This window comes from Hyperolius riggenbachi, chromosome 1 (assembly GCF_040937935.1).
Source record: "Hyperolius riggenbachi isolate aHypRig1 chromosome 1, aHypRig1.pri, whole genome shotgun sequence".
NCBI lineage: Eukaryota > Metazoa > Chordata > Amphibia > Anura > Hyperoliidae > Hyperolius > Hyperolius riggenbachi.
The window spans coordinates 407,236,305-407,262,644 of record NC_090646.1 but is presented as its reverse complement, the minus strand read 5'-3'; the positions used below and the strand labels follow the sequence as shown (position 1 = coordinate 407,262,644).

Here is a 26,340-nt window from a genome sequence, read left to right as displayed (position 1 = left end):
GGAAACTGCCAAGAGTAGGTACTCAGAATTTCTTTGTGGGAGAGGTTTCACCACAATATCAGCCATACAGCGCTCCCTGATGGTCTGTTTGTGAAAAGGAATAGATGTCTCATGTAAAAGGGGGTATCAGCTACTGATTGGGATAAAGTTCAATTCTTGGTCGGAGTTTCTCTTTAACATTGATTACATGACATTCCTTACAAGATAGTGTCTACCATGGTGTGTGCTGGGAAATGTACCTCACCAGGAGCTCACAGCCGCTACCAAACCAGTCCTTGCTAAAGGAACTAGCTGATTTTTGTCATAGATCTCCCCCTTTCATGTGTGCTGTCTAGTGTTGGTGAATGGAATCCAGCATGGAAAGTGGGTTAATGCTCTTAACAGTGGATGAGAGAGGCATCTGGAGTGACTGAGGTGGAAAGCAATGGCAAGCATTCGTAAAAGTTGCAGGGCAGTACGTAACTTTTGTTTTGTAATTGAGTGCTTGTATTAATACTTACAGTACTCAGTGTTGTCTGTTTGATTTTTGTGTTGTTCTTTAACCTCTTGACGACCAGCTAACGCCGATTGGCGTAAACTGGTCGTCTGCGGGTTACCATGGAAACTGCCGCTCGATCGAGCGGCCTTTCCATGTCAGTTCACGCAGGGTGTCTCCGTGAACAGCCGGTGAGCCGCCGATGGCGGCTCGCCGGCAAAATGTAAACAGGCGGGGAAGAAATCCCCGCGGTTTACATCATACGGCGCTGCTGCGCAGCAGCGCTGTAAGGCAGATCGGCGATCCCCGGCCTCTGATTGGCCGGGGATCGCCGGCATATGATAGGCTGAAGTCCGTCCTGCGCAGCACACAGGGGAAGGGAGAGGGAGGGAGCGGGCGAGAGGGCGGAAAGCGCTGTGGAGGGGGGCTTTGAAGAGCCCCCCCCCCCCCCCCCCCGCTAAGCAACTGCAGCCGGCGGCGATCAGACCCCCCCAGCAGGACATCCCCCTAGTGGGGAAAAAAGGGGGGTAGTCTGATCACCCTGCTGCACTCCTGATCGGTGCTGCGGGCTGTAGAGCCCACGCAGCACCGATCAGTGTAAAATCCCCTGGTCGGCAAGTGGTTAAGAACCAGTCATATACAGTATATGCACAGTGAGTGTGATGCTAGATACTACTACTAGCTAACTCTCTGGCTTGGAACCCACTAGGAGCGCTTTTCTGAGCGCTTTGTAATTTGAAAAGCTCTTGCTAATGTAATGCTATGGGTGTGATCCCACTAGAGGGATGTGATTTTATAAAAATCCCCCATAGCATTGCATTAGCAAGAGCTTTTTCAAATAGCCCTTAGAAAAGCCCTCACAAGGCTGTTTGAGCACTCATTACAGATCTGCATCTAACAGCTCCTGTCCAGAGGCTCTGTTTCACCTTATGTTGCTTTACTTGGCCATCATTTATAAATTACTTTTCACATATCAGCAATGCATTTAAAATAAATGCAAAATAATTTAAGGAAGTCCAGTCTAAAAAGCAGCAACTTTCCATGAGTGCCTTCCTCAGAATGTGCTGTGTATTTTTCCATGTTTAGGCCATTCTTGGCATGATCTGAGTGCCAAGCTGTCACTGTGCTCTGTTGCTTCATATTGGATCTGATTGGCAGAAGCTTCTACAGCAATTTGTGCCGTTTGCTCTGAATATTGTATTAAAGGGACCCTTGAGGGCTATTTCACATTCGGCGCTAGGAGTGCCGCTAGCCTGCAATTGTGGCCAAAATGTCGCGATTCAATGTGATTTGTGCTCGATTCCCATTCAGTAGATGCATGCATGCAGCATGTTTGCAATTGATCAAAATCACAAACGCTGCAGTGTGACTGTATCCTTAGGGACACATGAGTAGCAGTACTTTGCTGATCGCTGGCAATCAGCAAAGTGCTGAAGAATCGGCAATTGTGAACTAGCCCTAAGCCTGTGAAAAAATAAATAAAAAAAAAACTGTTTTACTCACCTGGGGCTTCTACTAGCCCCCTGCAGCCGTCCAGCCGTTTTCGGCGGACAGGCTCACTGCGTAGGTCTGGCCGCGCGTCTTATTCTTCGCATTCCCGTCTGCAATAGTGCTATTGCGAACAGGAACGAGAGGAAGACTACACATCACCAGACCGGTCAGCGAATCGAAACTAGCTGGCGGCGGGGGCCAGGAGGATCCGTGAGTGACTGCGAGGGCTCAGGACTGCTGCAGGGGGCTGGTAGAAGCCCCATGTGAGTAAAAATATATTTTTTTAGAAGGCTTAAAGTGGCATATAACCCTGCATTGCATCTTTGCTCTAAAACATTATTTACAGCATATTATATGCAACCAGCATTTTTTTTTTTTACTAGACTAGCATTCGAAGGGTTACACACAGAACTTGAGAGTTCAGTGCAGTGAAATGCAGAGGCATCTGAACTTTAGATAATGTTATCTTGTGTTTACTTAAATGTATCAAGTGAGGAATGTGACAATTCTCTGACTGCAGAGAAGCTGCTGGAGACAGAGACACTGAAAGCATGTCTGCCTGCAAAACAGCAATGAATAAAACCAGTTATTAATAAAATGCAAAGTCAGCTCACAAAGCAAAAAACTGGACTTTTGGAAACCTATAACTTCTAAATGAATAATACTTATGCACAAATGCAAATATAACCATATGGCATATAAAAAGTAGGTAAACATGTTTTTATTTAATATTGTCAGGGTTTTAAACCGCTTTAAGTACCTCCTTTAAACTTTTCCTTTTTGTCAACTGGGAAAAGGTTTGTACCTTTTTGTTAGGCTTTTACCCTCATTTTGCATGTTTTGCAGGCAAACTCACCTATGCAAAGGTGGGGGTAATTAGTGTCTCAGCTAGGTGGATTCCATTTAGCTGAGACATTAAATGTCCAACCTTCATTGCATTTTATATACTATAACGTGTACAGTCTGCAACTGACCACTGTGAACCTAGCCTAAACATAATTCTGCTAATTGTTAGAAGCCAAATAACCTGCATGTTATGTTTTAGGGCATGGAAGCAGCCAGAGATGGCAGGAGAAACCATTAACAAATATGGTTTGAACTACTTGTGGGCTATGTTCTCATCAGAAAACTGAAGGGAAAAAAGGAACTGTTTACAAAATAAATGCTTTTTTTTCTAGCACAAGTTTAACCAGTTACAATGGAGTACTGGGAACAGCCCCGTAGAATTGAACTCAGGAAATGTGCTGCACCAATTAAATCACTACGACGTGCTACGCCATGAAAAACATAATGTATTCAGAAAAGAGAACAATGGCTCATTTGCACCGCTTGTTGTATACATGTAGAACTATTTATTATGTCAACAAAATCAAACTTCTATAAAACCACTTAAAATTACAATCAACCGTATCCTCCCCTGATAATTTGTATAACTTACTAGCAACGAAGGATCTCTATATAATATATGTATAATTATGTACTTTGGATAAGTTTAACATTAACTTCTTGAGAACCGTAGTCTTAAAGTGAACCAGAGACGAAGCACCCTCCTGTATTTTACCATATATATCAGTGGGAACATTAGAAAAAACACCTACCCTGCTCTGTTTCATTTTTAACTGTTCAGCTTTCTTCTTATCAGCCCTGATAAAATCCCCGACTGAGCATTCAGTCTGGCTTTGTTTAGGAATTTTAATAGCGGAGTCTGACTTCTCTGGTGTCTTTTCAAGCCCAAGCCTGCCCCCTTGTGGCACTGCTATAATGACTCCGCTATAAAGATTCCTGAGCAAAGCCAGACTGGATGCTCAGTCAGGGATTTTATCAGGGCTGATTAGAAGCAAGCTGAACAGTTAAAAATGAAACAGAGAAGCAGTGTAGGTGTTTTCTCTAATGTTCCCACTGATATATATGGTAACATACATGAGTGTGCGTAGTCTCTGGTTCACTTTAAACCCCAAGACCCCCCCCCCCCCCCTGTGACTAGGCCATTTTTTTTTACAAAATAGGCATCTGCAGCTTTAAAGTGATTCTAACAAAATTGTCAGCCTTATTTCTTCTATAAGTTCCTATACCTGTTCTAATGTGGTCTTGCTTACTGCAGCCTTTTCTAGTTGCACTGTCTCTGTAATATATCTAATCTTTTTTGTCAAGCTTTGTGGAGGCAGAGAGGAATGCACTGCATCTGCTGTGATAGGGATAAGTTATGCACACCCCTTCCACGCCCCCTGCAGGCTCTGTGTGTGTGCTTTGTTTATTAGTCACATACAGCTCTCTGCTCTCAATTTCAGCTTGTCTGAAGGGGAAGGGAGCTTCCCATGCTGAGAAACTGAGAATCCCTGACTGGAGTTCACTATGTAATAAAAACTTATAGTATACTGTAACATGATATACTGTGTGTGTATGTATGTATGTGTATATATGTATATATATGTATATATATGTATATATATATATATATATATATATATATATATATATATATATATATATGTATATGTATGTATATATAAAACTGGCGATTAAAAGCCAGGATCATGGCTGGGAGCAGCGGAAATGGCAAAGAGGGACCCAGGAGATCACAGTGACTCAATTGGCATGTTTTTTATTGTACAAATCGGACAGTACAGATTATCTTTAAGGGCCCGCTGCAGGGCCGTACAACTCGGCACACAAGTGATTTCCCCCCCCCCCCCCCCCCGCACACCTTTTCTGCCCAAAAACAGAGCTCTCTGTTGGTGGGCTGTTATCCCTGCCTGCGATGTTTATTTTTATATAAATATTTTTTTGTTTTTTATTTTTAAATAAAAGTAGTGATTGATTTTTTTTAAACCCACCCTCCCCTCCTCCCTCCAGCCAAGCAGCGCGATCGGTTGTCATAGGCTTTAGCCAATTGAGGCTTTAGCCTATGACAGCGGATCGCTTCCCTTCCTCCAGAGGGGACAGCCATGTCACACGGCTGTCCCCAGTACAGCGCTGCCTTAGATCGCATCGCTGTACAGTGTTATTAGACAGCGGTTTCGCCATCTAACAGGCCCTAGTGGCGAATGCCACTGGGAGGCTGATGTCGGAGCTCCGTCACTCAAGCAGGGATGCAAGCGCATCTGTGCGTGATCCCCTGCAATCTCCGCCCCCAGCACTTCACGCCAATTGGCATGGAGTGGTCCTAGGGCTGCCGCGCTGCTCACGCCTATTGGCGTTGAGAAGTCCTTAGGCAGTTAAACCCCCCTAGTACTGGGCCCAGGAAGTGCTTGTATTAGTGCTATAGAATATATAATATGATTATCCATTGAATGCAAAAATGGTGAATAAAGTGCATATGAAACCTTTAACCACTTGCCGGCCGCCCACAGCCGATGGGCGGCGGCAAGGGCTGGGCCCAAACGACCGCAATACGCCCATCGGCGGTGGCAGCGGGTGTGGTTATGCGGCGATCGTGTCACGCGATCAGCCGCCGACAACTGACTCCGCCCACCTGGCGCACTAACCCGCCAGCCGTTCGGAAGCGCCGGCGGGTTATTAAGTCCTCGATCGCCACATGGAAACAGTATAATACGCTTTGTAATGTATACAAAGCGTATTATACAGGCTGCCTCCTGCCCTGGTGGTCCCAGTGATCGAGGGATCACCAGGGCAGGCTGCAGCCCTCCTTGTCTGTACCCAAACACACTGATCCTGCCCCCTTCCCTCTGATTGCCCACAGCACACCTCAGACCCCCCCTGCCCACCCCTCAGACCCCTGTTTGCACCCAATCACCCCCCTAATCACCCATCAATCACTCCCTGTCACTATCTGTCAATGCTATTTTTTAGATTCGGTCCTAAACGGCCCCCTGGGGGCTCCTGATCACCCCCCCCCCACACACACACACTCTCAGATCCTCCCCAGACCCCCTCCCCCGTGTACTGTATACATCTATCCTACCCTGTCAATCACCCATCAATCACCCCCTGTCACTGCCACCCATCAGATCAGACCCTAACCTGCCTCTTACGGGCATTTGATCACCCACCCACACCATCAGATCGCTCGCAGACCCCAGCCTTGACCACCTCGCCAGTGCATTGCTTGCATCTATTCCCCCTCTAATCACACCTTAAGACACCCATCAATCACCTCAGATCACCTCCAAAGTGCATTGTTTACATCTGTTCTGCCATCTAATCACTCACTGATCACCCATCAATCACCACCTGTCACTGCTACCCATCAGATCAGACCCTAATCTGCCCCTTAGGCACCCAATCACCCGCCCACACCCTCAGAACGCCCTCAGACCCCAGCCTTGACCACCTCGCCAGTGCATTGCTTGCATCTATTCCCCCTCTAATCACACCTTGAGACACCCATCAATCACCTCCTGTCACCCCCCCCCCTCCCTGCCACCCTCTAGCACACCTACCCATCAGATCAGGCCCTAATTTGCCCCGTGTGAGCTTCTGATCACTCGGCCAAGCCCTCAGATCCCCCTCAGACCCCTTCCGATTACCTCCCCAGTGCATTGATTGCATCTATTCTCTCCTCTAATCACCCCCTGAGACACCCATCAATCACCTCCTGTCACCCCCCCCCCCCCCCCCAGCACTCCTAACCATCCGATCAGGCCCTAATCTGTCCCCTGTGGGCTTCTGATCACCCAGCCAAACCCTCACCCGCCCCACCGCAGTGACAGCATTTTTTTTTTCTGATCACTGCTAGTCTCTATGACTTAATTGTGGCTGAGACCAACCGTTATGCCACACAATACGCAACCGCCAATCCAAGAAGCTACCATGCCCAGCCTTTTCGGTGGAAGCCACTCCAAGTTTCCGAACGTAACATTTTGTGGGGCCTTCTCCTTAACATGGGTCTAGTCAAAAAGAAAGTATTGCGGTCTTATTGGTCTACGCACCCAATACATCTCATGCCCATGTTCTCTGCTGCCTTCTTCCTGCACTTCAGTGCTAATACAACCTGACATCTAAGAGGCCACCCTGCTTATGACTGGTTCCACAAAATTCGCCTCCTCATAGACCACCTGTCATCAAAATTTGCAGATGCTTCTACCCCTGAACAGTCATTTTGAGGCATTTGGTTTCCAGACTACGCCTCATGGTTTTGGGCCCCTAAAATGCCAGGGCAGTATAGGAACCCCACAAGTGACCCCATTTTAGAAAAGACGCCCCAAGGTATTCCGTTAGGTGTATGACATGTTCATAGATTTTATTTTTTGTCAGAAGTTAGCGGAAATTGATTTTTATTGTTTTTTTTTTCACAAAGTGTCATTTTCCACTAACTTGTTACAAAAAATAAAATCTTCTATGAACTCGCCATACACCTAACGGAATACCTTGGAGTGTCTTCTTTCTAAAATGGGGTCACTTGTGGGGTTCCTATACTGCTCTGGCATTTTAGGGGCCCTAAACCGTGAGGAGTAGTCTAGAAACCAAATGCCTCAAAATGACCTGTGAATAGGACGTTGGGCCCCTTAGCGCACCTAGGCTGCAAAAAAGTGTGTCACATGTGGTATCGCTGCACTCAGGAGAAGTAGTATAATGTGTTTTGGGGTGTATTTTTACACATACCCATGCTGTGTGGGAGAAATCTCTCTGTAAATGGACAATTGTGTGTAAAAAAAAAAAAAATCAAAAAAAAATAATCAAACAATTGTCTTTTACAGAGATATTTCTCCCACCCAGCATGGGTATGTGTAAAAATACCCCCTAAAACACATTATACTACTTCTCCTGAGTACGACAATACCACATGTGTGGCACTTTTTTTGCAGCCTAACTGCGCTAAGGGGCCCTAAGTCCAATAAGCACCTTTAGGCTTTACAGGGGTGCTTACAATTTAGCACCCCCAAAATGCCAGGACAGTAAACACACCCCACAAATGACCCCATTTTGGAAAGTAGACACTTCAAGGTATTCAGAGAGGGGCATGGTGAGTCCGTGGCAGATTTCATTTTTTTTGTCACAAGTTAGCAGAAATGGCAACTTTTTTTTTTTTTTTTTCGTCTGTGTCATTTTCCGCTAACTTGTGACAAAAAATAAAATCTTCTATGAACTCACCATACCTCTCCGTGAATACTTTGGGATGTCTTCTTTCCAAAATGGGGTCATTTGGGGGTATTAATACTATCCTGGAATTTTAGCACCTCATGAAACATGACCGGTGCTCAGAAAAGTCAGAGATGCTTCAAAATGGGAAAATTCACTTTTGGCACCATAGTTTGTAAACGCTATAACTTTTACCCAAACCAATAAATATACACTGAATGTTTTTTTTTTTTTTTTTATCAAAGACATGTAGCACAATACATTTGGATACAAATGTATACAGAAATTTTACTTTATTTGACAAATTTTATCACAGAAAGTAAAAAAAATCATTTTTTTGACAAAATTCATGTATTTTTTGATGAATATAATAAAAACTACAAATCGCAGCAGCAATCAAATAGTACCAAAAGAAAGCTGTTTTAGTGACAACAAAAGGAGGTAAAATTCATTTAGATGGTAGGTTGTATGACCGAGCAATAAACCGTTAAAGCTGCAGTGGTCTGATTGGAAAAAAAGGCCCTGGTCCTTAAGGGGCGAAAAGACTGTGGTCCTCAAGTGGTTAAATGACCTTAACAAATCTATAAAACCATGAAGTGCAATAACTGTTGCTGAGTACAATGGAACGGCATACAGGTGCATAAGGTGCAATCTAATATGCGAGTAGATGCTACAACCGGGCACATGATACGGAGTTCTGAGGTCCGCAGAGCAGGGGAGGAACGGGTGAGAAACCCCAATGACAGGCTCCACATGCGTCGTGGGCAATGCGTCCCGTTTCCTCAAGAGCTGGATATACAAAGTACTTACTTGCTATTATGTTTTATACAAATTATATATCTGGGTATGATATGGCTTATCATCTTAAGTGGTCTTATATGTTTGATTTTGTTGACCTAATAAAAAATTTACATTTATACAACAGGCGGTGCTGAAGAAACATTTTCTCTTTTCTGAAAGCCTCCATAGAATAGTATGGGCAGAGAGTTGATATGCAGAATTATTCTGCAACACAACTGAGCAATGTGAACGAGCCCTGGAAAGAAACTTGTCGAGTAGAGATGTGGGAAATTCTGGTTGTTATCATTTACTAAGAAGTGAGTCACTGACCTTGAATGAGCTTGCATCTTACAAATTTCCAAACTCTTGCCTGTTTTATATGTTTAACATGATGGTGAATCACTAACCCATAAAACAAGGTTAATGATGAATGTCCCAAAGCTTATACTGAAACTTTACCTGAAATCTGGGTGCCTTTTTATGGTATTTGTATATACTTCTTTGACAAATGCTTAGCTTGCATACCTTTTGGGTGTGGGGCTATCTGAGGGGACCTCATAAAGACAGAGTAAAGGCATTTGTGTGATCCTCTGTAGCTTGATTGCCTGCCTTTTTTCTTTTTTTTTTTTTTTTTTTTTTACATTACCTGTGATTCCTCGTTCCTCAGATATTCCTGCTTCCTGCTGCTAGACCGGCAAAAAGCCTATGGGGTAGTCGAAGGAATATCTAATGCATGGAACTTTTACAGAGACAAAGTAAAGGCATGTTTTATGAAGCTTGGTTAGCCCCATATTTTTCTTTTGTCCCTGTGAATTACCATTTTTTCAGATATTCCTATTTCCTGCCTGTATACTAGCAGCATCTCTAAGGACTGGTAGATGCAATATGTGGGGAATGGTACTTCATAGATATATGTATCTCCTGCCAGTGGCTATTCAGCTCTACCCCATCACATTTATCAGTCCCCAGCACGTCTCACCATTACCTTTTTTTTTTTTTTTTTTTTTTTATTCTAACAAGAATTTAAGACAGCCAAAGTATGAAGAATGTGTGATAAATGTTCTTACTAATGTACATTAATAAACAGATTTTTCAACACAAATAACTTACGAAGTAGCCGAAAGTAATAACATGGCCTTGGGTAAGTCAAGTATAATAAAATAACTCCAATAAAACAAGAATAGAGCTTTCAACTGCTCTCCAAAGGACATGCCCACATGCTCCCACCAATATGTACTCCAATGTATACTCCAGATAACGTACACAATGCAGTGCACATACACTACTAAAGAGCACGTGGATGTGGATTATGGCTTAAACAAAGGAGGTGCCTGAGGAAGGAATTATGACAACCAGAAAGCTTGAAACAAAACCATCTCTGATGGTGGCCATAGAGCAGGCGATTTGCTGGCCGATCAACCATCTGATTTGATTATTGGAATCAGATAAAAATCTGTGCTGCCAAGTGCATGCACGATGAGAATCCGACCAATTTCAGGCCAAAATTGGTTGCATTAATCGGTCTGACATGCTGCAAGATGTAGGGCAAACTTGGTTGATCGAGTGCTTGGTGGTAACAGCGAGCGATATCAGGGCAAGGGACAAAACTCCGGATGCTGTCCCCCTAATAATGTTTAATGTACCCAGTGCACTGTATACATTAGCTGCCCATGGCAGCCGCTTGCTCTGGGCTCCCTCAGCCATCCATACATGTGCCTGACTTGGCTGCCTAGTAATGTAGGTGCATGTGTGACGTCACACGCACCATGTTACTAGTTAACCCCGTGGAGCACGTGCATAGACGGCGGGGGGAGCCTGGAGCAAGCGGCGGCTATGGTCAGGTATTGTATGGAGTGCACTGGGCACCGGAGGGGCACATTAAACATTAGGAGGGACAGCAGCAGATGCAGCCGTCACAAGGCCGATTCCAGATTGATTTCAGCATGAATTTGTTTGGGAATCGGCTTGCGGTGAATGGGCGGCCGACAGATCTCTCTCTACTCTGATTTGATTAGAGAGATATTTGTCACTTGGTCAAATCTGCCTTTCATTGCTAGATGTATGGCTACCTTAAGGCTGAGATTTCAGCACATGCTTGCGTTTTATGTGTGGGAATTTGCATGCGAATTTTCACACAAGGAAAAATGTGCAAATTTTAGGCAGGTTTTCACATGTGGGTTGCATATCGGACAATTTCTCCTCCATTGTGTTCTATGTAAAAGACGTGCAAATTCTCACATTACATATGCAGACCCATGGTCAATTCAGGATGCATAATGTGAAAATTTTGAGAAAGTAAAACCAAGCGAATGCAGCTTACCTTATGCCATCTGTGAAATGTTGGTAAGGGCTGGGGCCTTCAACAGTGCTTTCTGATTGCGGGTGATCGGCAAGGCACTGCAACAGTGGAACCCTATGACAGTGGTTCCACTAGCAGCAGAGCTGCATGCAGCATTTTCGGAGTGATTGCATTCAGTGTCTACAGGGTCAAATCGTGTAAGCTCTCAGAATCGCAATTTAAAATCGTGGTACTTCTCGTGAAATCACAAGCGGTTTCTGAAATCTCGAAGCTGCTCTATAATTGGCCTGGACCTAAGAGTTCTGGTTTGGACCGGTTTGCTGTTTGTGGACCTTAGATGGCTTGCCACAGTTGATGGTACACAGTACCTTGAACTATACCAGAGAATTCTAAAGGAAAATATTAAGACACATCTGTCTGAGAACTGTATCTCCAGCGACCGTTGGTCATGCAGCAAGAGAAGCACAACACACAAGTCATTGTATAAAAGAATGGTTAAAGGAGAATAAAGTGAATGTTTTGCAATGGCCAAGTTGACATGTTGTAAAAAGACCCAAAGCTAGCAATTCCTGTTTGGAAACCCACTAACGTCCAAGAGCTGAAGCTGTCCTGAATGGATGAATGGAATTAAAGCTCTTTGAGTTGATGTGCAGGATTGAACAGTTACTATAAATGTTTAGTTGCAGTTATTGACACAGAGGGAGGTCCCGCAGAATTCTGAGAGCATCATACACTTATACAGTATGCAGATATGATGTTGGATACATTTAAAACAAAAAATACATGCATTGCTTGATATCATTTTTGTTAATTGTTTAACTAGGTTTTTTCCTCTACCATTAAGATTTGTTTGAAACTCAGGTGTAGCTTTAGGACCAATTCATATAGCAATAAAGAAATGTTAAGTTCACAAATGTTCAAGCTCCACTGTATATCTGCGCTGCAGTGCACTCTGAGTTTTCTAACCTTTCTGTGTGCTGCTCATGGCAATGCTTGTTTGGAATCAGAAACATTTACAATATAGACAGGACAGAGTTCCTTTACTGCTGACCTCATAAAGTGCACTGTGATTGCTTGTACTTTAGGTGAATTGTGCAAGGAGTATACACAAAGCAACTGGACGTTATTATGTACATGTGAAGCTGGAAAAAAGTTAGTTTGTGGCGGTTTATTTAACCTATTATTATTATTATTATATTTATAAAGCGCCAACATATTACACAGCGCTGGACATTAATTTAGGTTACAGCCAATATTTAGGGGTGACAAACAGCAATATGACAATACAGGAATACAAGAAAACCAGATCACACAGCAAAGTATGAATACAAGGTAATGCTTAGTCAGTCACTGGATGGAGCATGGAGATTAGGCAAGTTAGGTTCACTCAAATGCATAGCATGGGTGCACAGTAATGGAGGTGCATGATCAGGTAGGACACAAAAGGAGGGGGACCCTGCCCAAAGGCTTACAATCTAGAGGGAGAGGTAGGGACACGAGTGGTAGGGGATCAGAGTTCAGCTGTGGGTTTAGAGCAATTGTGAGGGGTGGTAGGCCAGAGTGAAAAGGTGAGTTTTTAGGGCGTTCTTGAAGGTTTTGAAGGAGGGGGCTGCCCTAATGGGTGGAGGTAGGGAGTTCCATAGTGTTGGAGCGGCTCTTGAGAAGTCTTGTAGGCGTGCATGGGACTGGGTGATGCGAGGGACGGTCAGGCGAAGTTCATTGGAGGAGCGGAGTGAGCGGCTTGGTGTGTATCTCTGAGTAAGATCAGAAATGTAGGTTGGACAGGTTTTGTGGACAAATTTGTAGGTCGGACACAAATATCTTGAATCTGATTCTGGACTGGATAGGAAGCCAGTGGAGGGATTCATGGAGGGGAGCCGCCCTGGTGGAGCGATGGGAAGAGTGGATAATTCGGGCTGCCGCATTCATGATGGACTGCAGTGGGGCTATTCGGGTCATAGACAGACCAGACAGAAGGGCATTGCAGTAGTCAAGGCGGGAAATTATGAGGGCATGGATGAGGAGTTTGGTGGTGGCAGAGGTCAGGAAAGGGCGAATCTTACAGATGTTACGAAGGTGGAAGTTGCAGGACTTTGTGAGGTTTTGGATGTGAGGAGTGAAGGAGAGTGCGGAGTCCAGGGTGACACCCAGACAGCGGGCTTGAGGGCGAATGGTAGTGTGGTTAACAGTGACCTGCACATCTGGGAGGTCCAGGGATGACCGGGGTGGGAAGATCATAAATTCCGTTTTGTCTAGATTTAGTTTCAGGAACTTAGCGGACATCCAGGAGGAGATGGCAGATAGGCAGGAGGAGACCTTGTCCATGGTAGTGGTGGATATGTCAGGGGTGTGGAGGTAGATTTGGGTGTCATCTGCATACAGATGATAGTTAAAACATACAGCAGGAAACACTAGAACCCAGTCGGTTATCACATCAAATGTAGATGAAAGCACATTTTAAAGCAAAACTCTCACTACAGTGAAGGTATTGGCAGAGCTGCTGAAAATGTTAAGAGAAATTGTAGTATCCCTTTGCAATGGTTGTATACTGTAGATTGAGGTTGCAAGGACTATGGGCTCTATTCACGAAACTTCTCATAAATGACTTATTTATCACCTAATTGATAAAAATAACCTTTAAGCACATTTACAAGCAAAATAATAACTCAAGTAAGTTGTTCCTGATTAACTTTATTTCAATATTTTCTTACCTTAATTATATTATATTTTTGCTCTTTGGGTGCTTAAAAATGTGGCATAGATCAGGTGAAAGAGCTTTGTGAATCATGCCCATTGAGGCAATGAATCACACTCACATTGTGTCCAGATTGCAATTGCACAGGTAGTTGCTGCTTTGTCACTGCTGTGTACTCTGACTATATTATTGCCTGTAAGCCATGTAAAAATACTGCAATAAACGATCATCAGAACCAGCTAGTGAATAAGATTGTTGTGATAAATTTTGGTTGTAGGAGTCCCAACTAGGGAACAAGACAGTATGTGTTGTCTTAGTAGTACACACCCGGATGTTTGTATGCTGGTCTAATGTAAGCAAATTCTGAAATGGAGCGGTCATGTCTCTTTGAACTCGATGGATGTATGTCTTTTTTTTCAACCCAAATATCTATACAACTATGAAAAATAAGCATCAGCTTCATCCCTGGGCACTGATGTTTATGGTCATTTGAGTAGGTCTTCAAAAATAAAAACTGCACTCAGAAATCTTGGACTTTAATTTGGTATTTTGGATGTTGGCAACCTCTTCTTCTACAATGTGTGAACTGCTGTTGATAAATGGAGGGCCATATCCTATTCCAGGTGATAAGTAGCTTGAGCATTTGAGCTACTCATCGTCTGCCCATTGCACAAGTATTACTGGCAAATCAAACGGCCAGCTTCACTCGTGATGGCCAAGCGTTAGGAGCAGGACCGTGGAGTCGGGGCAATTTTGGGTGCCTGGAGTCGGAGTCAGGAAAAAATACTCCGACTCCTAATGAATTTAAACTGTAATTAAAATAAAAAATATGATAAAATGTTTTTCTCAGATAAGTCATCATAAATAATTTATACATACAGTAAAAGCTATGCTTAGGCCACAAAAATGAAATAAAGCAATCAAAATTAGTTACTAGTGCTGCTTCAATAAAGCAGTCTCCGTATTTAAAGTCAGATATACACATCTGATTGTGACTGTATATATGATGTGTACACAGGAATCTTATATATACTAAATAACATCTATGCTGTAAGTATAAAGCCTGATGTGTAGCCATGTCACTAATAGAGATGGTCAATGAGATGGAAATAGTTCTGCGTTGATTCTGATTTATGCAAATGTACGCACTCTTTGCTCATGAAATCAAATAATTTGATATGTTAAAATTTGGTTTGGTGACTACGAATTAAATGGTACCTGAGAAGGATGAAAATAAAAGTTTTATACATACCTGGGGCTTCTTCCAGCTCCCTTCAGGCTAATCAGTCCCTCGCTGTCCACCTCCACCACCTGGATCTTCTGCTATGAATCCTGGTAATTCAGCCAGTCAGCACAGTCCAGCCGCATGCCGCTTCCACAGCCAGGAGCGTTCTGCACCTGCGCAACAGTGCTGTGCAGGTGTAGTACGCTCCCGGCGGCGGAGTGTGTGCATGCGCACTACGCCAGACTGGCTCAAGTACCTGGACTCATAGCAGAAGATCCAGGTGGCGGAGGAGGACAGCGAGGGACTGATTAGCCTGAAGGGGGGCTGGAGGAAGCCCCAGGTATGTATAAAACTTTAATTTCATATGTCTCAGGTTTACTTTGTTACACAGTAGTACTATACTCTACATATGCACTCCCCACAGAGCTGCAGGGAATCCACTGAGAATGCTGTGCACATTGAACACAGAAGTGTTGTCTATCACCCATAAACCTGGTTCAGATTGTGCATGAAGAATGTGTAATAGAGGAAGAATCTCCTTATTCCCCTGCAGAGTACCTGCACATCACTCTTACATGTACCCACAGTTACATTGCCAAGGGCCTGATAGATGTTCTTTGTTCCGGCCTGTACCTTTTACAAGTACTCTTACCAAGGACTAGTTTTAGTCTATGACTAAAGGGAATAAATATGGCAGTCTCCATATCCTTCTCACTTGTCTTTTAAAATTCCTAAGCGTTGGCAGTTAAGAGACGAATTTCATGTTACATACTTTCAATCAACAAGATTGTAGTATGCAAATTAGAGGAGTCGGTGGAATCCTAAACTGAGGAGTCGGTGGATTTTTGTACCGACTCCACAGCCCTGGTTAGGAGCAATACCCAGGTGAATAGTAGCTTTTTTCATGAGCACTGCTCCGGTAGGCCATGCGATGGGGAGTGAGGGTTTGTGCTGTGGAACTGTCCTTCAGCACTATATCACTGCTGCTTCGCTTCCCCTGGAGATCCGTCGCTGCCACCAATTGCTTGCTGCCGCTAAGGCCAGAAAAGCCACCAGCACTTACCCGACATGTGCGGCTGCATGCCAGGCTCTCCCGCCACAGTCACTTTGCGCTGGACCAGCTGTTACTGCCATTGCTGAAAGAAAGGGTGGTTGTTTAGTTTTTTTTAAAGGGTGCGAGCTCTGACATTTTTTTTTTATTAAATCAAAACTTGGCTAATTTAGCTCCAAAGCTTTAATTAACCCCTTCATGCAGGCTGGTATACCCAGGATGGCTGAGTCGACCTTTGTGGGGCTCTGCCATACTGACCAAACCAGTCCACATGGCATATGATATAGGGGAGGGATCTGTAAGTGGCTTTGTAGTCATAATAAAGGAGTCTCCCAAATGCTAAGTTACCGTAATGTGGCGGAAGACATGCGTTAGAGACTTTAGACCTGCTCCTTAGCAGGACTACTAAGATGCGTTTGCCAGACAGCATTGCTTCCTGGTACCATGAAAAGTGGAATAGGATAGAGTGTAAAGAACTTACCGTACTAGGTAACAAAATCGCCCAAGCAAGTTTTTATCTGCTGAGTGCTAACTGGGTGCTAGTTTGATTGGGTGACATTATTTTCGCCTGATTTAAAACTCACTAGTGAGTTCCTTAATGGGATATGGTCTATAGTCTGTTGTTGACACTGGTTACCCTTCCACAGTACTGGAGGTAAACATAGTTTGTGTCTGTAGTTTTGAACCAGATGAATTGTCAATGATTACCAATTAGGATGAACCAGGTGAATTACCAGTGATTCTTTAAAGTGGTTCTCACTTAGCTGTTCTTTTTTTTTTTTTTTTTCTTTTCTTTCTTTTTTTTATTTAAATGTTAGATTTTGTTTCAACTGGAATTTAATTGTTTTGTTTTAACACAATCAGATGTAAGAAGGATTTGTATTGTCAAATGGTTCCAACGCCACAGTGCCATGGATTGTGTAAAATTTGTCAGTTTTTTTTTTTTTTTTTCAGGCAAGCTCCATTGCCAATGGTGCACCTAAGAAAATAGCATGACCAGAAAAGAAGTCTAAATTACTTTGTGCGTTTGGTTCCCAGGCCTGGCTCTGCTGATGTGATTGTGATGTGGGCACAATCACAGTTATGCTTAACACTCCAGCAATGTGTGTACCTTTTGTGGCACTGCATATCCAAGTGTGCTTTCACCCCTTCTGTTGCAGTAACTTGGTTGTCTATTCTATGGAACTCCTCAGATCTTCTTCAGTGTTGGATTGCTTCTTGCTTACCATCTGCCACACATTACATGTTTTTCTTCTTGCGCTTTGGTGCAGAGGCAAGGGTATGATGTCTGGGTGAGGAAAGGGTGTAATCCTTGGATTTCTATAACCAATCTTGGCATCAGTTTAGTTAGTGTTTTCCAAATGTGTGCTCTAAAGATAGTTTCCACAGCTAAGCCTTCTCCCACTAATCCTCTTGTACATATTTTTGCTTGTTGTTGGCTGCTTTACATAAAGTAACTTGTACTTAAAGTGGACCTTAGCTTCAAGTCGAGAGTCTTCTATAGAGGTTTGTATGTGTTTGTCAGTTGGGATGTGTGTGTTTTTATACATTTGATACTATTCATTTTATGGCTTGAATATATTAAAAGTTGTGTTTTATCCATATGACCATTTCTAAACCCCGTGTTCTTGTTATTTCTATGTGAATACACTATTTTTAATGGGAGGCTCATACTGTAATCACTGTATTATCTAGATTTCCTTCTATAGACTTGTTACAGTAAAGAGCTTCAGAAAGCTTATGTATGAGTAGATGAACATTGTGCGACTTGCAGTGTAACTGTTGGCCATAAAATCAAAAATCAATTCTTTTTTATCTGGTAAACAAGTAATAAGGATGCTAACCAGGCAATCCAAAAGTTAAAATCCCTATTACTTGTGGATAAATGATCATTCCCCAGTTGACCTGACTTTTTTTTTTTTTTTTCTTCCAAAGATAGTATGGCTGACAGCTCCTCTTTAAACAGGATAGATTAGTTCTCATGCAGGCCCACACTCTTTCCCCTTGTTCTTACTCCCTCTTTGTTTGGTTCAGTTGTGTAGTCTTATTCCTCCAATTCTGTTTCCTGTGACAGCTGGATTGAGGCCTTGATATATTAATCTCTATTTCCTTCCTTGTATTTTACTTTTATTCTAGCTTCAGCATGTTTATAACTGAACATTTTAGTTATTCTGTTAGGCTACTTGCACACCAAGACGTTGCGTTATGTGCTACGTTAAGGTCGCATAACGTGCACCTAACGCAAGGCCTTGTGCTCTTCGGTGTGGACGTCAGAGTGAGCCGCGTTGTGCAGCTCACTCTGGCGTCTGTGATGCTGTGATGCGTACTCTTGGACGCATGCGGCATCACGGGGTCCTGCCGGCCAATCGCCGCACAGAGCGGCCGCACCAGGAAGTAAACACTGCACGTCACAACGTGCAGTGAATATTAATTAGCCATGTGCCTGGCCGCTCTCCGCTCCTCCCCAACATGACTGAGCATGTGCAAACAGTCTAACGCGGCTTAAGCGCTGTAACGCCGTAGCATGCTGCACTTTCGGAAGAACGTGCAGCGTTACATGTAACGCAGCGTGGGCAGTGTGAACAGCCCACCTGTGTTACATTGCTGTGCGTTAGTGCAGCCTGTAACGCTCCCCCAACGTGCGCCTGTAACGTCCCTGTGTGTAAGCAGCCTTAACCTCCTTGTCGGTAACTACGTTCGGGGTAAGCCGCGCAGGAGGTTTTCTCCGGCCCTGCTGGGCCGATTTGTTTAATTTTTTTTTTTTTGCTGGACGCAGCTAGCACTTTGCTAGCTGCGTCAGCACCCGATCGCCGCCGCCCCGCGCTCGATCGCCGCTATCCGTCTCGCCGCCCGGCCTCCCCCCCCAGACCCTGTGCGCTGCCTGGCCAATCAGTGCCAGGCAGCGCTGAGGGGTGGTTCGGGACTCCCAATGACGTCCCGACGTCGGTGACGTCATCCCGCCATGGCGACGGGGGAAGCCCTCCAGGAAATCCTGTTCTTTGAACGGGATTTCCTGATCGAAGCGGGCGGGGGGATGCCACTGAGCAGCGGCTATCATGTAGCGAGCCCTGGGCTCGCTACATGATAGCCACTGAGCAGCGGCTATCATGTAGCGAGCCCTGGGCTCGCTACATGATGATATAAGAGAAAAAAAAAAAAACTGCTGCGCTCCCTCCTGGCAGAATTTTTTATACCGCCAGGGGGTTAAAGTACACCTGAAGTGAGCGGGATTTGGAGGTTGCCATATTTAAATGTAAGCAATACCAGCCTGGCAGTCTTGCTGATCTGTTTGGCCTGTACACACTGAAAAACGCAAGCAAAATCGCAAGCGCATGCGTTTTTAAAGTGCATGTAGTTTTAAAAACGCATGCGCTTTTGCCTGCGTTTTTTGTGCGTTTGCGTTTTTCTTGTAATTGCTGATTGGCTAAAGAATCCTTTGTTTTTTTTCTAGTTTACATTTCAACAGGAATCAGGAGATTGCAGAGTCTTCTGGGATACTGACTACTGAAAAACGCAGGCAAAAACGCTAGCGCATGCGTTTTTAATGCGTTTTTCATGCGCTGTGCTTAAAAAAGCGCAGCAGGCTCTGCGATTGCGTTTTTCTAAAAACGCATCGCACCAGTGTGTACAAGTCATCACGATTTTCATTCTTTTTCAAAAGACCTTGCGATTTTAAAAACGCATGCGTTTTTAAAAACGCAGCGCAAGCGCAGCAGTGTGTACAGGCCCTTAGGCCTGGTGCACACCAGAGGAGTTTTTCTGAGCGTTTTGAGTTTTTAAATCTGCTGCTAATGTTATCCTATGTGTCTGTGCACACTGGAGCAATGAGGTTTTGTAAAAAACCCCATAGCATTACATTGGGAAGAGCTTTTGAAACCTCTAAAAGCTCTTCCCAATGTAATGCTATGGGTTTTTTTTACAAAACCTCATTGCTCCAGTGTGCACAGACACATAGGATAACATAAGCAGCAGATTTAAAAACTCAAAACGCTCAGAAAAACTCCTCTGGTGTGCACCAGGCCTTAGTGTCTTAATTACACATCTGAAATAAGCTTAAGCTAGTCAGACTTTAATCAGAGTAACTGATCTGCATGCTTGTTGAGGCCCGGGACCCACTAGAAAGCGTAAAACGCTGTCGCAATCGCTAGCGATTTGTGATAGCGTTTTTCAAGCGAATATGGGAGCGATTTCCCTACTTCTATACAATTCATTAAAATGGAAACACTCCCAAAGTGCTGCATGTCCTGCGATTGCGATTTGCTCATCCATTTACAATGGTAGAGCATTTAGGGAAATTGAAAGCGATCCCTAAATGCTCAAACGCTCTAGTGGGTTCCAGGCCTGAGGTTGTATGGATACAAGCATTAAAAGCAGAGGATCAGTAGGACAGCCAGGCAATTTGCATTGTTTAAAAAGATGTCCGTCTCCATATTCCTCTCACCTAAGGTGTGCTTTAATATTCTAACATCTTTTATTCTAACATCTTTTATTCTATTGTATGCCTTCTGCGGTTCATTTTTACAGTCAAAATAGGGTGTTGAGAATTTAAAAGCATTCTAGTTGTATTTAGATTTTAGAATTAGATTTAGAGACTGTTTTGAATTTAGTTTACTTCATGTTCACAAAAGAGAAAAATAAATGCTTTGTAGCTGCAAAAGAAATGTTAAACAGGCAGAGGGGATTTGAGTATTTACAGTAGGTATTACTGGAGAAAATGAAATCTGCTTATACGGAGTACAGGTCTGCTTTGATGCTCCACAGAAATTTGTTTTAAATCTAGCATCTAGCACTGCCTAGTTTTTAGGACTAGTTTAGACAGAATTTAGATTGTAAGCTTGCAAGTGCAGGGCTCTCTCATACTTTTGTGTTCTGGAATTTACTATATATTTTGTTCTTCATGGTACACCATCACTGTAATTACTATGTCTACCAATTCTGCACCATGTACCAGTGTCTATTTTTTGTGTATACCACTGTTTGTATTACTTTGTACCCATTGTTTTGTTTCTTACTCTGTACAGCGCCACGGAATATATTGGTGCTTTATAAATCAATTAATTATGTCCCCAGAATTGAAACTGGAAAAACTTTCTAGAATGTTCCCCTCAGGCAAGTGGAAAACAATAGAAGAGGATATGTTGTAGTGCAGAATCACCAGAATCTTTCACATGCTCTCGGTTTCTGTAAACTCCTAGTCTCCATAATACATTCCCATTAACATAGACTGAGCAGGATAGCTTTGATTCCCCTTGTAAGCAGAGCTTGGGCCCCTGGTATGCAAGTGCTGTTGACATACCAGGTACATCCATGGGGCACTGTAACAGGAAAATCTATCTCTCTGCAATCAAGTTACTTGCTGCCATGAAAGCTCTGATGGTTTTTATGCTTGGATCAATGAAAATACAATGTATTACAGACTAGCATTCATGACAGTCCGCATTACAGCAACAGAAGGACTTCAGATTAAAGTGCTTCTTCACAGATTAAAGTGCATCTTCACTTTTCCAAAGATAAAACAATCTGTATCAGATCTTCTCTATATAGCTCAATACATTAGTTTTATTTTGAAAGGTGCCTTACTGGAGGCAGTGTGGAGACAAAAGCCTTCCAGAGCTAGTAAAAATACTAGAGATTACTCCTTATTAACAGACGAGGGGACCAAAAAAAAAAAAAAAAATTACCGCTGGGTAAACTAACTGCATACCATGTACATTTTTTTTTTATTATTAACCTATGCCATCAGTGGGAAAAGGCTGGGAATCCCCAATATCTGATACCACATGTATGGTGACATTTTTGGGGAATTCCTATACAACCTTTATAATACCCCGGGACCCTCCTGGCAGATAAAGCTGGGATTTGTCTAAATTTAGTGGCTATTCTCCCAATATCTCAACACCAGCGAGAGATTTTAAATGGTAACATTAACCCACAGGAAGTGCTGTCAGCCATTAAAACCTTGAAGCCCAGTAAGGCCTTGTTCACAGTGCTCAGTTGTGTTGCGGAATAATTCTGCATGTCAACTCGCTGCCTATTGAATTCGATGAGACTGTTCACTGTGCTGCATTATAACTGACTGACTGCGTTATTCTAACTCTCTGCATCAGGGCTGTGGAGTCGGTACAAAAATCCACCGACTCCGACTCCTCAGTTTAGGATTGCACCGACTCCGACTCCTCTAATTTGCATATTACAATCTTGTTGATTGAAAGCATGTAACATGAAATTCTTCTCTAACTGCCAACACTTAGGAATTTTAAAAGACAACTGAAGTGAGATGGTTATGGAGACTGCCATATTTATTCCCTTTAGTCATAGACTAAAACTAGTCCTTGGTAAGAGTACTTGTAAAAGGTACAGACCGGAACAAAGAACATCTATCAGGCCCTAGGCAATGTAACTGTGGGTACATGTTTGGGCCCGTTCAGACTGCACGTGTTTCCAGTCGCGTTTTGGAAACGCATGCAGGAGGCAGACCCGCACGACATCAGACAATGCATAGAGTGCACTGTCTGATGTTCACACTGCATGCGTTCCAGACCTGTGCGGTCCGGGAACGCATGCTGCATGCAGATTTTGTAAAAACGTGCGGCTTTCCCATTCACTTTTCAGTAATGGGATCAGCCACGCAACGCACACAAACACGGATGGCGTGCGTTCGTACGCGTTGCGTTCTGCACGCGTTCCGCACGCATGGCCATCCACATTTGTGATCTGAACGGGCCCTAAGAGAGATATGCAGGTACTCTGCAGGGGAATGAGGAGATTCTTCCTCTATTACACATTCTTCATGTACAATCTGAACCAGGTTTATGGGCGATAGACTACACCTCTGTGTTCAATGTGCACAACATTCTCAGTGGATTCCCTGCAGCTCTGTGGAGAGTGCATATGTAGAGTATAGTACTACTGTGTAACAATGTAAACTTGAGACAGATGAAATTAAAGTTTTATACATACCTGGGGCTTCCTCCAGCCCCCTTCAGGCTAATCAGTCCCTCGCTGTCCTCCTCCGCCACCTGGATCTTCTGCTATGAGTCCAGGTACTTGAGCCAGTCTGGTGTAGTGCGCATGCACACACTCCGCCACCTAGAGCGTACTACACCTGCACAGCACTATTGCGCAAGTGCAGAACGCTCCTGGCTGTGGAAGCGGCATGCAGCCGGACTGCACTGACTGACTGGCTGAATTACCAGGACTCATAGCAGAAGATCCAGGTGGTAGAGGTGGACAGCGAGGGACTGATTAGCCTGAAGGGGGCTGGAAGAAGCCCCAGGTATGTATAAAACTTTTATTTTCATCCTTCTCAGGTATCATTTAATTCGTAGTCACCAAACCAAATTTTAACAACATAGCAAATTTGATTTCATGAGCAAAGAGAGTGCATACATTTGCATAAATCAGAATCAACGCAGAATTATTTCCATCCCATTGACCATCTCTATTAGAGACACAGCTACACATCAGGCTTTATACTTACAGCATAGATGTTATTTAGTATATATAAGACATTCCTGTGTACACATCATATATACAGTCACAATCAAATGTGTATATCTGACTTTAAAAATACGGGGACTGCTTTATTGAAGCAGCACAAGTAGCTAATTTTGATTGGTTTATTTTATTTTTGTGGACTAAGCACAGCTATTACTGTATGTATAAATTATTTATGATGACTATTATCTGAGAAATAGAACAGTTTATCATATTTTCTATTTTAATTACAGTTTAAATTCATTAGAAGTCGGTGCATTTTTTCCCGACTCCGACTCCAGGCACCCAAAATTACTCCGACTCCGACTCCACAGCCCTGCTCTGTATGCAGGATTTGTATTAAAGTCTATGCCTAGTCTCCTTTGCATTTCACACTCATTATAATGCTTTATAATGTGTGTGTTTTGCAACTGACCACTGTTAACCTAGCCTAAAATTCCTGGGGCTGGAGTGCATCTTTCTACAAAACATATAAAAAGACACCCTAACGTCTCAAGGCTCTGGCAATGCATGACCCTAATGGCACCATGGTGCTTGCGTTGTTAAGCCACACACTTTACATTTTCGTCTGTTGTGATTATTCCTGATTCTTTCAGAAGAAATTAAGATCTTTACAAGTGTCCCATCAACATCATTGGGCCCAACTTTTGCAGTCTGCCAGAATGGATTACTTTGACCAATGTCATTTGTTCTGTGGAGAAACTTCAAAGGAATATCCTTCAGCATAGTGAAACTTGCTCGTTCTTGCTCCTGCCCTCTCTATAGAGCAGAGCATACTGCTCGATGAGGAGTGAAACAGAATGTCTGTGCAGTGATTGTTCCAAAGTACCGTCCCACAACAATCAGAAAGACATATGTTTAAAATGTGTACCAGGCTTTAGACTTCCTCATCCATTTTTCTGCATAGGTTCTTTAGTAACTTTACTTCTCACATTACCAAAAATGACTGACTTGACAGAGGTTTTAAGTCTAATGAACAACCTCCACAAATTGACACCAGAGCTGAAAAACTTCCTAATTAAGTCACTGCAGGTTTATTGCTTATTTTTGGCAAATAGATAAAAACCTGGAACAAAAAAAAAAAGGCTTATTAACAAATTGATTTATTTTATGTTGCAGGTAACACGTGAAGTAATGTAATGGCTTGCCTCACAATGACTGAAATAAGCATGAATACAGCTCCTGCTGTTCGGCCAAATGGAGATGCCCAGGTGAATGGCGTGGCAAAGCCTAGTGACCCAGGTTTTCATATCTTCCTGTATCATGCACTGGGGAAGCCTGATGGCGATTATCTTGCATTACCTCCTGGAGAGTATGTTGTGGAAGAAATTTGTATCACTGCAGCTAAAGCTTGTGGTAAGTAAAATTTACTTTTATGAATTTTGTAATTGCATGTAGTAGTTCCATTGATCATGTGATATCTGGCTTTGCTGTAGTGGCAGGTCTTGTTTGTCATTGGAATAAGCTGTTCTACAACTTTACAGGTTGTAGGGTTGCTATAGTTGTGGAAAGTGATGTGTATTGATTTTGGTATTAACTCATCGTTAAAGAGAACCCGAGGTGGGTTTGAAGAATATTATCTGCATACAGAGGCTGGATCTGCCTATACAGCTCAGCCTCTGTTGCTATCCCAAACCCTCCTAAGGTCCCCCTGCACTCTGCAATCCCTCATAAATCACAGCCACGCTGCTGACAAACAGCTTGTCAAAGCTGGCTGTGTTTAACTCTATAGTGTCAGTCTGCTGCTCTCCCCGCCTCCTGCAGAACTCCGGTCCCCGCCTGCATCCCTTCCCTCCCTGCAGATTGGAGGGAAGGGACAGGGGCAGGGACCGGAGCTATGCAGGAGGCGGGGGAGCAGCCGAGACTGACACTACAGATGTAAACACAGCCTCTCAGCACGGCTGTGATTTATGAGGGATTGCAGAGTGCAGCGGGACCTTAGTGGGGTTTGGGATAGCAACAGAGGCTGGGCTGTATAGGCAGATCCAGCCTCTGTATGCAGATAACATTCTCTAAACACACCTCGGGTTCTCTTTAACAAACCTGATAAGTATGCATCTTATCTCTTGGCACCTCTTAGCTTAGATATTTAGCTATTTATGAAATATATTTCTTACAATGCACCCCCATTTCCAATACTTCTATGCTGTACCTTTTTAGAATCTTTCACAGTATATGTTCCACCTACAGTCATGCAGTAATGCACCTGAACCAGCCTCCTCCCACCCGTATTCTCCTTCCCTTAAATCCAAGGTTTCCTGAGAAGTACCCCTGTTTGTCAAACTTCTTATGCCCAGTAGTCCTATTAGACACTGCACTATGTTTAACATATACAAGCAGGTTATTAAAACTCGCACCTAAGGAGTTTCTCTTTATTTTTCTATGCCTTGATTTGTAATGATAGGGTATTTACAGTCATATTCTCCCTACCTTCTCTCCCTATGTTGTTCAGCCTCTTACACTGTAAGCTTAGTTGGGAAGGGTCCTCTTCTCGTATATCGTAATTTGTATTTATTATATGTGTGTTTGTGGTTTGCAACACTTATAGCTGTACATCTCTTCCTATTATGTTGGTACTTTATCAGTAAAAGGAGGTAATAATTATCGGTAATAGGCATTCACTGATAGATCAGCTTGACAGAAGGAAATAATTCAACAAACTTTGATTTTACCTTCTGCAATAGCTTACGTGAAATTTTTTTCTTTAAGATTAGTTCTGAAAAGCCTGAATGAACTAAATTGTTGTGTGCTACTCCTGCAGTATAATTTGCTGTGATGTACAAATCTC

General features: G+C 43.3%; 1 protein-coding gene and 1 long non-coding RNA gene across 2 annotated transcripts in view; one reads left to right on the top strand and one right to left on the bottom strand.

Moving 5' to 3' along the window:
- The window catches only part of JAK2 (Janus kinase 2), a 349,977-nt gene that overhangs the window by 49,490 nt on the left and 274,147 nt on the right, over positions 1-26,340 (top strand). Inside the window, exon 2 of the mRNA XM_068235595.1 lies at positions 24,672-24,908. Within this exon, the coding sequence (XP_068091696.1) occupies positions 24,692-24,908 (217 nt within the window). The 5' untranslated portion in view covers positions 24,672-24,691. The remainder of the gene's footprint in view (positions 1-24,671; positions 24,909-26,340) is intronic.
- Positions 1-26,340, bottom strand: part of LOC137518204 (uncharacterized) — a 148,900-nt gene that overhangs the window by 11,505 nt on the left and 111,055 nt on the right. The window lies entirely within an intron of this gene.